At 44.7% G+C, this 12312-nt stretch overlaps 2 protein-coding genes across 2 annotated transcripts; both read right to left on the bottom strand.

Annotated features, from left to right (window-relative positions):
• Positions 1 to 4367: 4367 nt before the first annotated feature.
• On the bottom strand, positions 4368 to 5694 carry LOC108655841 (uncharacterized). The gene is made up of 2 exons (XM_018107663.2): positions 5654 to 5694; positions 4368 to 5519 (listed from the first exon to the last, which is right to left on the bottom strand). The coding sequence occupies exon 2, from the start codon at positions 5479 to 5481 to the stop codon at positions 4732 to 4734; it is 750 nt and encodes a 249-aa protein (XP_017963152.1). The 5' UTR covers positions 5482 to 5519; positions 5654 to 5694; the 3' UTR covers positions 4368 to 4731.
• Positions 5695 to 7634: 1940 nt separating this feature from the next.
• Positions 7635 to 11480, bottom strand: LOC108655842 (cohesin subunit SA-2). Its single transcript, XM_089263571.1, has 7 exons — positions 11395 to 11480; positions 11207 to 11315; positions 10956 to 11120; positions 10309 to 10507; positions 8755 to 10253; positions 8379 to 8681; positions 7635 to 8301 (listed from the first exon to the last, which is right to left on the bottom strand). Exons 1-7 carry the CDS (start codon positions 11478 to 11480, stop codon positions 7807 to 7809), a joined length of 2856 nt encoding a protein of 951 aa, XP_089119697.1. The 3' UTR covers positions 7635 to 7806.
• Positions 11481 to 12312: the final 832 nt, after the last annotated feature.

Raw genomic sequence — 12312 nt, 5'->3', positions numbered from 1 at the left:
TATCCCCCGCCATCGCCCCTCCCCGCACACCCTAGCTCTAGGACTTAACTAGCCAATCGACTACCCCTATGTTTGGCAAAGCTGACAAAATTGCGGTTGTTGTTGTTGCTGTTGTTGTTGCTGCTGTTGTTGTTGTTGCTGCTGTGTGCATTTGTGAAATTTGCATTTTGCAGTTTGCGTTTCGCATTTGACGATTAACATTGAAAATGGAAATAGCAAACGACGAACGCCTCTGAATTTATTAATGTTGCTACAACAGTTGCACAATTAAATGCTTGTTAAGGCAACAACAATGTTGCTGTTGTTGCTGCAGTTGTTGTTGTTGTTGCTGTTGGCACATCAAAGCGCGCGTTTAGTTTGACCAAGGCAAAAAATAAGTATGTACATACATACATATGTGTATATGTATGTATATAAAAATAAAATGGCGATGCGCCGACTGAAAAACGCGCAAACATTTCTAATGAAAATCCGAAGACAACAACAGCAACAACAGCAACAACAGCAACAGCAACAACAACAACAACAATCGACACCCATTGGTAATTCCATGCACGAGCTGGGAGACTTTCTTGTTTGTTGCTGTTGCTGTTGCTGTTGCTAGTGTAGGTTCGCCAATGCTGCCCCCATGTCTTGACTGCCCAACAGAAATTAATTAGCTGCGACGTGGCATAAATTAGCAAAAAAAAAAACTGAAAACCAAAACCGAAACATTGAACAGCCGCAGTTGCCGTCGCCGTCGCCGTCGCCTTCGTCGTCGCCGCTTAGCCAGCCGCTATCATCTATGCTGCTAACTGTATGAACTATATAGACCATAAAACTAGCGATCGATCGTGCATGCAACATGGCTTAGGCAAACATTAATGGGTAAATAAATGTTTATGGCCACTGGATTTGCATATTACAAATTGCTTCGACTTCACAGTCTAAACATAGCTTAAGTACGCCTATTTATCATTCACTTTATCTGGCTATATAACTATAGCTTTATCAGATTTATTGCGCTTTATTTATAGAGAACTCTTAATATACTAAAAATTTACTCAAGATATATACAGGAATGAGGCTAATGTTTTTTTTTTTCTTATTTGTTTATAATCGATGGGGCTAGGATAAGGCAAACGGACAAGCTTTGATATCTAAGAGTATATATGTATATATATGTATATTGACTTAAAGACATCATCTCTGATATCATATTTATATATTTGTTCATTTTTACTTAGTCGAATTTCGCACACTTTTCATGCTCACTCGTGATGTGATAGTAGTATATAGGGTTTATGTAGCATACGTTATATTGTTCGTCTCTCTGTTCTTCCGATAGATATTTGACAATTGGAACACATACTCTTTGGTAACTTCCATCTATAGTTGTAAGATGTTTTGAATACGCCAACTAGGAGCATGAAAGACGAGTTTTGAGGTCATATACATATATCAAAGTATACGATATATAGAATAGCTCCAAAGCAATTTCATAAAGAGTTTCAGGCAGGGGGAAAATCAGCAAAGGGAAATTAAACCTGTTAATCTTTTTCTCCATTATCAAAGGTATATATAACAAACATACATATATGAATAGCCATTTATACATTCCTTGATTCATTATTTATATGCACTACTATGGGCCAGACTGGACAAGAGCTCTGCTGCCAATTGGAATAAGACGGAATCGGAATATTGAATACTTTCTCAAATATATATGCAGAGTAATTGCAGCTCAGACGGTTCAAGTGAGAGCATCTGGCAGTTCATGTAGCACAGCAAGTGCCAATTGGCATGTGGCATGCGGCATGCGGCATGCGGCATGCGGCAACTGGAACGATACAGTCTCAGCTGCGCTAAGCTATTGTGGCACATGCCAAACTCATTTCGAGTATTTTTAACATGCGACACGCCGTCGTCGTCGTCGTTGGCAGCGGCAGCGGCGTCGGAGGCGACTGCATTGTCGCAGCAGCTGCCACAAGATGCGGCTGCAACTTGGCGGCGCACTTGAAACTGATAAAGCGTCGAGTGTCGGACATCAAAAAGAAAAAAAAGAGAACAGCAGCAGCAGCAGCAGCAGCAGCAGCAGCAGCAGCATAAACGGAAGCGGAAGGAAGTGAAGCCCGATTGGAAATACTAGAACGAGCCACGTGCAATGCTCAGCAGCAGCTGCGGGCGCCAAAGGGGCCCATTAATCCATATGCTTGTTGCTGCTGTAATATTTGATTGCCAATTGATCGATGTATCGAAAATAGCGCCACGAACGTGTCTATTGAGTGGAATTGCTAATGGGCGGCAACGTTTTGGCAACAACATCGCGACGTCCCTGGCCACTGGGTGTGCCTGCCTCTATCAAATATGCGGCTATCGAGTGGGTTAAGGGTTAATGGGGTAGCGGGCAGGGAGGAGGGAGCGCCGGGGCTAGTTTCCAGTTTCATTCACAAAGCGAAAACGTAACGTCACCCATTTGACGTGGGCCATTGGAATGCGACAGGTGTCCGCATTTGGGGGCTGCCAATTAGCCGCCGACTCTTGGCTGTTCGCTGTTCGCTGTTTGCTGTTCGCTGTTGGCGGCGTGGGGCAGGCCAAAATGGGCTGCCAGCAGCGTTTGATACACTTTGGTTATCGATATTACCTGACGATTTTGGCTATTGCGTTTCCGTTGGCCGAGAAACGAGCGCGACACGACGGAAACGCTGGCATTGCAAAATGTGCCGCGGGCTTCTTTGCCATGCTTTGTTTTCATCATTAAGTCACAGCAACAGCAACAGCAATAGCAACAAGGTCTTTAGATATTCATACACTGTTTAAACAATTTGAATGCAGCGCGTGAGCCGTTCTGCTGTTGCCCCAGCGGAAATTCGCAGGCATTTGTGAGAGTAATCCCGAAAACGAAATGAAAAACGGATGCTGCACCAGGAAATGATCAACGGGCATTTCCTGTGGCCCACGCAGGTCATTAGAAAGGCATTTCAACCATTTCCAGCAAGGGGGTATTTTCTATTTTCTCACGTTTCGAGTGAAATTCTTTATTGGGCAGATGAAGAATGTCAGAATGTACTATTTTCATTCACATACAATATATGGCATATTTGAAATTTCATTATATTTTTCATTATGTTTTTATATACTAACAAGTTTTGCTTGTAAATATTTCATCAGATGTGATTTATCTAGTATTTATTGACTCGTATACATAATTGATCTGAAAAATTTAAATTTCGCTCGAAACTAAGACTTAAGCAACGGTTAAAGTCTAAATTCAGTTGGCAAAGCTATTGGAAATGAAACAGGAAAATTTAATAATAATACAGAAGTTGGTTTGTGTACTTGCTAAGCTTGTGGCCAAGTGTTTTCTATTAGCACTTGGGAAAGGTGTGTGGAAACGAAACAGTCGCTAAGGACTTGGTTTGTATATTTGCTAGACATATTCCATTACTGTTCCCACTTTCGCTTGCGCATGGTGTGCGTCTTCGCTTCAGCCAGAGCACTCGCATGCTTAGCTCATACCGTCACCACTTGCAGCCAAGACATGAACACTTCTGATTGATATTCGAATTCCAATTTGAATATTTTAGATCCTTAAAACGTGAAAGAGAATATTCATTTTAGCTCTACTACTGTTGTATGTGTAGCGGTGGTGCTAGTTTTTCAGAGTCATCATGAGCTAGATTGAAGAAAAAAAAGAAGCTAGAATAAGCTAAAATTAAAATAAAATAATCTTAAAAAGAAAGTAACTAAAAACAGCACTTGGTGTATAATTTTTAATAGATATTTGAATTTTATTTCAATTCAATTTCATCATTTGCTTCCTCATAATTCTCTGATGATTTAATTAATGATAAGTACCTTTCAGGTACTTTATAATAAAAGCAACATTTGCCATGACATCGTAATCAAAAATTGTTTTGTACTAAATTTTTTAAAGCCATAATAAGCCAAATTAAATTTGAAATAAGCTAGATCTCAAGCTATAAGCTTTTCATTCATTTTCCAAGCTTTTTGATTTCAAAATATGCTAAATCTAGCTTAAAATAAGCCAAATGGCAACACTGATGTGTCTATAATATAATGTAATATGGCAGTTATTGCATTACATTTTGCTCTTCACTTCTAGAGACTTCTGGAAAGACAAGATGGCCGCAGAGACGAACAAGCAGAAAGCAGAGGACAGAAATCGACAACGGCAAAAGTCTAAAAATAGATTTGCCAAGTTGGCGCAGCTGTGTCTGCAGCTGCAGCTGCCAATATATATACATACATATGTATGTATATGTATGTATGTATGTGTGCACGTGGCTATACATCCATACATATACGTATATGTATGTGTGTATCTGTTGGAATTTGCTGAGAGTTTGCAATGGCGAAGGCAAGAATTTCTAGAATTTTTTCATTTCTTTATTAGTTACATATTCGTTCGTTTTGTGTGTGTGTGTGTGTGTGTGTGTGTGTGTGTGTGTGTGAGAGTTAAATTTTAGTGTTTTGTGTGCTGATTTTTGCGTGTGACAGTGTGAGCAGATGGATTTTAGTCTATTGTGTGTGCGTGTGTGTGTGTGTGTGTGTGCTGATTTTTTGTGTGTGTATGTGTTAATTTTTAGTTTCTTCTGTCTTGTTTTTCTGCTTGCTTCTAAGCCACACACGTGCCACACGCAAGTGTTATACATAAATTGTTGTTGGTGTTTTTCTGAAATGAAATACATTAGAAGCTCGACTTCGATCGTTGCTTGCTGGGATGCAGCCCTATAGGAAAAGCTTGGGAAAGGTACGGTTGGGCTCTCCGACATCCTTGTAGACGCGCTTGATGTCGGCGGTTGTGCATGGGCTGCGGCACATTGGGCAGTGCTGGTAGGCCAGCAGGCTGGCGTAGGCGCACTCCTCCCCAAAGAGATGGGCACAGGGCAGCGAGACGACGCGATGCTCGCCGACCTTGCTCCAGTCGGACAGGCAGATCGCACAGGTCATGTTGGCGTCAATGGAGAGCAGCATTGCGTCCACAGTACGCTCCATTTCGCGACGCGCCTTGACCTCGACATCAGTGTCCTTGGTGAAGGCCGCCTGCAGCTCATTGATGGTGGTCGCATGCAGCTCCAGCTTGTCGCGTAGCTCCTGCACCAGCTGCTCCTTCTTGGACAGCTGCACCTGAAGCATTACCAATTTGGCAATGGTACCATTACTCAGGGGTCGAATGCCCTGGCCCACCTGGGCGCTAATCAGCTGGCTCTGCTGAATCAATAGATCAACGCTCTTGATCAAGCTGGGCGTGACGGTGTTGATCTGATTGATCATGGCCTCCACCCTGGCCGAGGAGGCCAGCAACATGGCCTTTTCCATGGAGATTTTGGCCAGACCATGCTTCAACGCCTCCACCTCTGTGGCAAAGGTAGCACGCAGCTCGGCAATCTGGTCCACGGCCGCCTCTGCGCGCACGCATATGCGCTTGGATGGGTGCTCTGGGCGACGCTCCTGGTTATCCTCGTTGTCAGAGTCCATTTTATTATTATTTTTGTTTCTTTTCACTTTTTCAATTACTTTACCAGCGTAAATCACGTGCAAAAAACAATAATGAAAAAAAAGAAAGAGAAAAAAAATATGAAAAACAAAATGGCGAATGAAAAAAAATTGAAATTGAAAAAAAAAAAAATAAATAAATTGTAAGACTTACAGGTCTTTACACGGCAAGCTCTGAAGCTAAACTGAACGAGTTGAGCAATGTGGCGGACCTCATTTAGTTTTAGGATTGCCAAGTAGCTGCGAGTCATGGTAGCCACAATTGGGACATTTAGGATCACTTATCAACACTATTGCTATTGGAAGGACAAATGAATGGGACCGTATTCCGGCGTCAATAAGAAATTCAATCTGCGGAAGAAAATGAAATCAAATGAATATTATAATTATGCCTGACTCCTGCAATGATTATTAGAATTATTATTACAAACACTTTCAATCATATTTTGTTCATTATCCAATGAGGTATTTTATTGACTCCCATTTTGAGCACACATGGAGCTGTTTGGGGCATTATTTCCTTCAAATCCGAGCAGAACTCGCGCTTGGGCCGAATAATTAGGCCATATAATAACAAATAATAGTTGAATTGACATTTTGGCAACAATTATGCAGAGATTTGCAAAACAATGTGACCGTATTGCACTGTCTCAAAATTGCGCAATTTATGCCAAATGCAAATTCTCAATAGGAAATCGATAATAATAATAATAATAGTAAATAAATGAATTATTATTTGTATATTATGAATACTTTTTTAAAACTATTTTACTTATAACGAGCTGCCTCGATCGACCCTATCCCACTCGTATCTGGCCCCAAATCTGTCACATGGGGCAGCCAAGTGGGCCGCTATTGTGTGGCATCAGGCGGCAGAATTAGCGCGATTTCCGCCGCAAATTTCTGGTGGGCCGGAATAACCCGTTAGGCGGACAAAACTATGGCCAAGGCTGATGCGGGGGCTGGGCCGGTGCGGGGGTGGCAGGCGACCAACTTGCTAAATCACCAAAATCCACATCTTTAGCATCTTAACGGCCAATTTGGCGGCGGGCGAGGGGCTGAGCCAAGCTGCAGCGAGCACTGGGTGCACGCAGAAGGGACAACAGCCGAGACAAAGACAGCGGGCGGATAATAATAAAAGATAATAAAACAAACGAAATGTCTGTGCGCCAAAGGCAAGCGAAAAGGCCCCCAAGACGGGACGCCCTAGCCCAGTCGAGCCCAGCCTAAATAAAAACACTTTGGGGAACAATAGACGCCCCTGCCCTGCCCGTGCCGCCCATCCCCCATTCCCCTCTCACACAATCTGACTGTGCTAAAGGCAAAAACTTTTGCGACACCTCGCGGCGTCCCCGGAGAGCCGCTAGGCGGCAGCTGAAGGAGCTGCGTGGCAGACGCCGCTGCTGCTCTGCGCTTGCCATTCCATTGTTATTTAGCGAGCCCTGGAGCCAGTGCCAACTCCTCCAGCTGCCTCCCGCCAGCGAGCGCTTCATTATCTACACGCCCCAACCACCCAACCAGCACCTGGCCCATTGTCTAACGCCGGCACCACTGCTCCACACGGCTTGTTTAATTTCGCGTGCCGCAACGCACAATTACACCGGGAACACAACAACGGGCGACTCGACCACGTCCAGGTGAGCAGCCGGAGCGAATCACAAAAGCAACTCGAGTGTGTTTGCCGCAAGACCAGATAGAGTTGCGGATCGCATTCATAGAGGTTTCCGGAACATCCTCACCGAAAGCTGGCTAACGCTTAAAGCTGAGGAAATTCCTTGAGCTGCTGTAGTCCACATTCAAGCAGAAGAATTCGTAAGGAGAGTTCCGAGCAGGCAACTGAATTGGCTAGAGCAAAAGCGTTGAACTTGCCTATGGAGAAAAATAAATTACTACGAGCCTAAACTCTATAGACAGAGGCAAAATGTCGCCTTGCTTGGGATACTCATAGAAATCCTCATGGAGATATAAAAGAATATCTATATTGTATATACATATATGTACATGTATTCAGCAAGTAACTCCAGCTAAAATATTCTCATGGTTTATCTATAATAAAAGATGGGGAATATCAACACGATAATTGAAGACAAGAAATGCATGATAAAAGTCAATTCAAGTTTCCTTTGTATTTATCTTTGGAACATCAAAAGATGACTTCAATATTTAGTTTATTCAGAAGCTCTAGCAGAGAGCAGCAATATCTTCGATAGATAATATTATATGATTATAAAGTTTGTTTGATTAAATGATGTGAATTCGCTTGATGCGATTTATTGTGTTAAGGCGATGCGTCGATAGTTGGGGGCCTTAGCGTCGGTTCTGATTGTGGGCAGCTACCAGGGAATCGCGATAGTAGTGCAGGGCCTCCCACTCGGGGCTGGTGTTCGGCTGTTTGCCGATGAGGCTGCTGTCCAGTAAGCCGAGTATATCCGTAATGTCGTCGGCCTGCAATAGGTACACGAACTGGCGTACGACCTTCAAGTAGAACAGATTCTCGGGCGCGTTCCAGGCGTCCTCGGTACCTTCCGTGGCGTAGACTATGCCGGCGCGGTGCAAAATGAGCACAGCCGGGTGGGTCTTGACGGGATCGAAGCTGAACAGATGGCTGAACATTTTGGACATGCTGATCAGCTTGCCAAACTGAAGGGAGTCGCTTGCCTGGACGGGGCTGTCAAAGGCACCCATAATGCGCCTATACAACAGCAGGAGGCTGTGCATCAGCACCATGCTTAAGTCAACTGTGTTGATGAGCATGCAGTGCTCCAAGGTGCTGAACAGAATATCCCCGTAGTACGAAAAGAACTGCAAGGAGAAATGATGCATGCAGCAACATGCATGCATGAATGTTGGGCAGGATAGGACCGAGACGGGGAGCTCACCTGCTCATAGTACTGGAGTACATTGGCGGCACTCAGCACGGGCACAACGTTGCTGATGCAGAGCTTGCAGAAGCCGCTCAGGACGCGGCGTTTCTGTGGCACCAGACCGGCTAACTTGCTTACTACGGCATTGTCCAGCTCGGCTGCCGCGGTCCCGCCAAACACGTATTGTATCGCAAAGTTTTCCAGGATCTTCAGCTCATAGGCGGACGGCCTGTACTCCAGCGCGCACAGGGCAGGGTTCTTGCTGTGGCGCATATTCTCAGCGAACAGCACCAGCAGCTCACACGCGGATGCGAAGGCCTGGAGTGCAGAGAGAGGAGGACGAGGAGGAGGAGTCTGTTGGCTGCGCAGCACAAGGGAATCGAGTACTTACGTCACCGCTGAAGTTCACGTCGTTGGAATTCTTAATGATGTACATAGCGGCCAAGAAAAAGATGTCCTGATGCTCGGCCACCACCAGGCAGTCTCCATCGATCTGGTCGCCGACCCTGGCCGCCTCTTGGATACGCTTCAGATTCCAGCTGATGCCCACGTAACATATTTCTATGCAAATGCTTATCGTCTCATCAGAGAGCGTCCCCACCGATGGGTCCCTATCCTTGACGGCTTGCTTCAGTTTCAACAGCACGGAGTTCATCACCGGGAATTCACTCATATCGCAGTACTGGTAGACCGCCGAGATGATGCGCAGTGCGACGAGCAGACGCTGGTTGCACGCATTGATGCGCGACACTTGCTTTTTACTCACTGAGAGCTGCCAGGCGCTGTCCGTCTCCAAGTAGATGAGCGCTGCTCGCTCCATCAGCTCTTTGAGGATGGGGGCGGCGACCTTCTCGTACTTCTGGGACAGAAGGTGCAGCGCCGCGGTGCAGTAGTGCATCACCTCCACGTTGTTATGCTTCAAAACCAACGTCTTGATCTGACCGAGCAACAGCTCGACCTGCTCGCTTGAGAAGCTCATGTGCAGCGGCAGATCCAACAGGTATTTCATTTGCAAAGGGTCCATGCGGTACTTGTGCAGCAGCATGTTCAGAGACGGAAATATACTGGTTATTACCAGCTCGTTGGCTCCGACCTTTGCCAAGGGGTCGGTGATCCGACCAGATGGCGAATCTCCGGTCACTGCTTGCCTGACACTCAGCGCCATGATCTCAATGATCACGGTGGCCTCCTGGTGCGTCAAGTCCTCCTGGTCCAGCAGAATCTTCACCATCGTGGACCAGTCGAGCAAACTGTCGCCGATGCCGTAGAAGGCGTCGATCAGGTAGGGGGTCTGCTCGTGCCTGAAGAACTTGACGAAGAGCCTAGCCATGGCGAGCACGCGAGCGCTGGCGGTGGGCTGCGCCATGAATCGAGCGTGCAGCAGCTGGGCCGCCGCCTGAGCCACGTTTCGATTGGCGGTAAAGGCCATCTGCTCAATTATCTGGACCATTTCATTGTCGATCACCTCCGGCATGACCCGTTGAAAGGCCACGAGCAGGTGAATCGCCTTATCGACCAGCTTAGTGTGGGGGGTGCTCAGGCTGATGCTCAGCAGGGCCATCCGGGACTTGTAGCCCTCCTGAACGATTTGCTCACGCAGCTTCGTCTTCTTCTCCAGTTTCACAATCGCATCCAGGCTGGCCTCCTCCACCTTCATGGAGCCGTCGTCCAACGCCTCGAACAGATGTATCAAGCGCTTGTTACTGATGTAGCCCTGCGGAAAATTGTCCAGCCAGACGCCACACTCGGCTACGCACATCGATCGGATGTCAGCTGCGACATCGAGTCTGCGCTTGAGGAACACCTTCTTGAGCAGATTCGCCCAGAGTCTGCGCTGACTCTCGTTCTGCAGCGCTATCATGTTGTTCAGCGCGGTCATCATCTTCAGGGCTGCAAGTGGACGCTGCTATAGCCTCAGACAGAACAGCCCACCGAGAGCGCTTACCAATCAGGGTGTTTGTGTGCCGCAACGGCACCACGTCCGACTCGGTGCCGACAATCAGAAAGTTACCCATTTTCCGCATAAACTGACTCTGCAGGACCACGGACGTGCAGATGACAGCGTGCAGCAGCTGCTCCAAGAAGCTCGAAACGTCCACGCTAAAGGTGTGCGAAGAGCGCACCATCACCGGAAAGCGATGCACCTTCAAATTGATATACGGGTTTGATATACATACCAATAATATTTAAATTGTATTAATTGCATGAATTATGCGCATGCGCAGCGGACATAGCTCAATACTCTGATTGGAGAACTAAAAATGAACAAACCTTCAATGGTAGTTAATACAAAGATTAATATTAGAGTCTAGATAAGTTTAAGTGTAGCTTCCCACATCCATGCTAAGGGAGTGCGAGCTGCGCATGCGCAGCGGATACAGCTGAATTCTCAATCATATGCAAGAAGTAACAATGTCTTAAAATATACCAATAATATAGATTGACTCTAGAGTCTAGGCAGATTTCTGAAATATTATTTGCGCTCAGCTGAGGTTTACCTTGATCTGAACTGAAACTCTTATTGAAATGATATATTTAGTGGGATATTCATGTTGTACATACATATAACTAGTCGCTACGTGATCCACTTACATTCTCCTGAGAACTGGCCGCATTAAAGAAGATGCCAGATTTGACTTGATTATTTTGCATTTCGGGCGTGTCAATGTCGCTAGTCTCCAAGACGAACTGCATGAACTTGAAAAGCCCTGCCTCGGGATCGGATACACACAGCTGGATGAATTCGCTGCAGATTTCCTAAGAAAAAGCAGCGAGTAAGAAACGCAAATTCAGTGCAGCAGCAGCGAGTCGTGACTGCATTTGTGGCTAGGTTCATGGCGTACCTCTACGCTCTTGGCTTTGGTGCGTAGTAGTTGCAACATGCTACTCTCTAGCTCGACATCATTGGAATTATTGGAATGATCTCCTTGATTCCCGCCATCCTGGCCGTCTCTATTGGAGCTGCGGGCAAAAGCACAGAGTTTTGACAGACACTTTGCATACTTACATACATACACAGCCCGCAATTTACCTGCCCAGAATCTCAATTATCTCTTGGTCATCAGATGTCTGTATGACTTCGAAAGCCGACATAATCGTACCATCAGGAATATCCATTTTTTCGATCAAAGTTGTACTTCAATTAATTAAATAAAGTTAATGATTAAATTCAAATTCGACTTCAGGTACAGAAAGCACGTGCCACTTGAGCGAGAAATCGCCGGAAAGAAAGAGAGCGTTGCTAACTATTAAGCTAGAGATGGGCGACACTCGTTACTCGTTACTCTCTACTCGTTACTCGTTACTCTCTACTCGTTACTCGTTACTCGTTACTTTGCGATGCGCTGAAATCGAGCGAGTAGGTACCAACGGCTGAGCTTTTGGTAGCAGTGTGAGCTAAGCGATAGATCAATGCCTATTGTACATACTACATGTATGTTGATTACAAATAAATGGATGCATGATTTCCATTTAAAAAAATTATAGTAGTACTTTGGGGCGATTTAGAGAGGAGCTTAGGGCAAACAAAGCTAAGAATTCAATTTAAGTTACATTACCATATTGAACACATCCAGAGAAAAAAAAAAATAAATAAATAAAATAAAATAAAAAGCAAAAATAAATAAATAGATAAAATAAAATAAATAAATAAATAACAAACCCATTATTAACTGATTTCCCATTTTCAATGGGTTCAGGGCATAAAAATAAAATAAATGAATAAATAAATAAAATTAAAAATTCAAAGCATAATTTTTTTTTCAGATACGTAAATCCGTTTATATTATTTTATCTACTTGCAAAGTCTTGTAGTTTTTGGTGTTTAGTGTTTAATTTAATTCAGTTTGTAGGAATTTTTCATGGGTTTTTTATTTCTTTTTTTTCCAAATAATTATGTTATCGCATATGCCATATGTCATGTATGTAATTAAATATCTTGGCAGAAGAG

Source organism: Drosophila navojoa, chromosome X, assembly GCF_054131105.1.
Source record: "Drosophila navojoa isolate 15081-1374.11 chromosome X, UAZ_NAV_1.0, whole genome shotgun sequence".
In the NCBI taxonomy this organism is placed as follows: Eukaryota; Metazoa; Arthropoda; class Insecta; order Diptera; family Drosophilidae; genus Drosophila; species Drosophila navojoa.
Note: the sequence above shows the minus strand (reverse complement) of the source record. Positions and strands in the feature narration are given on the sequence as shown.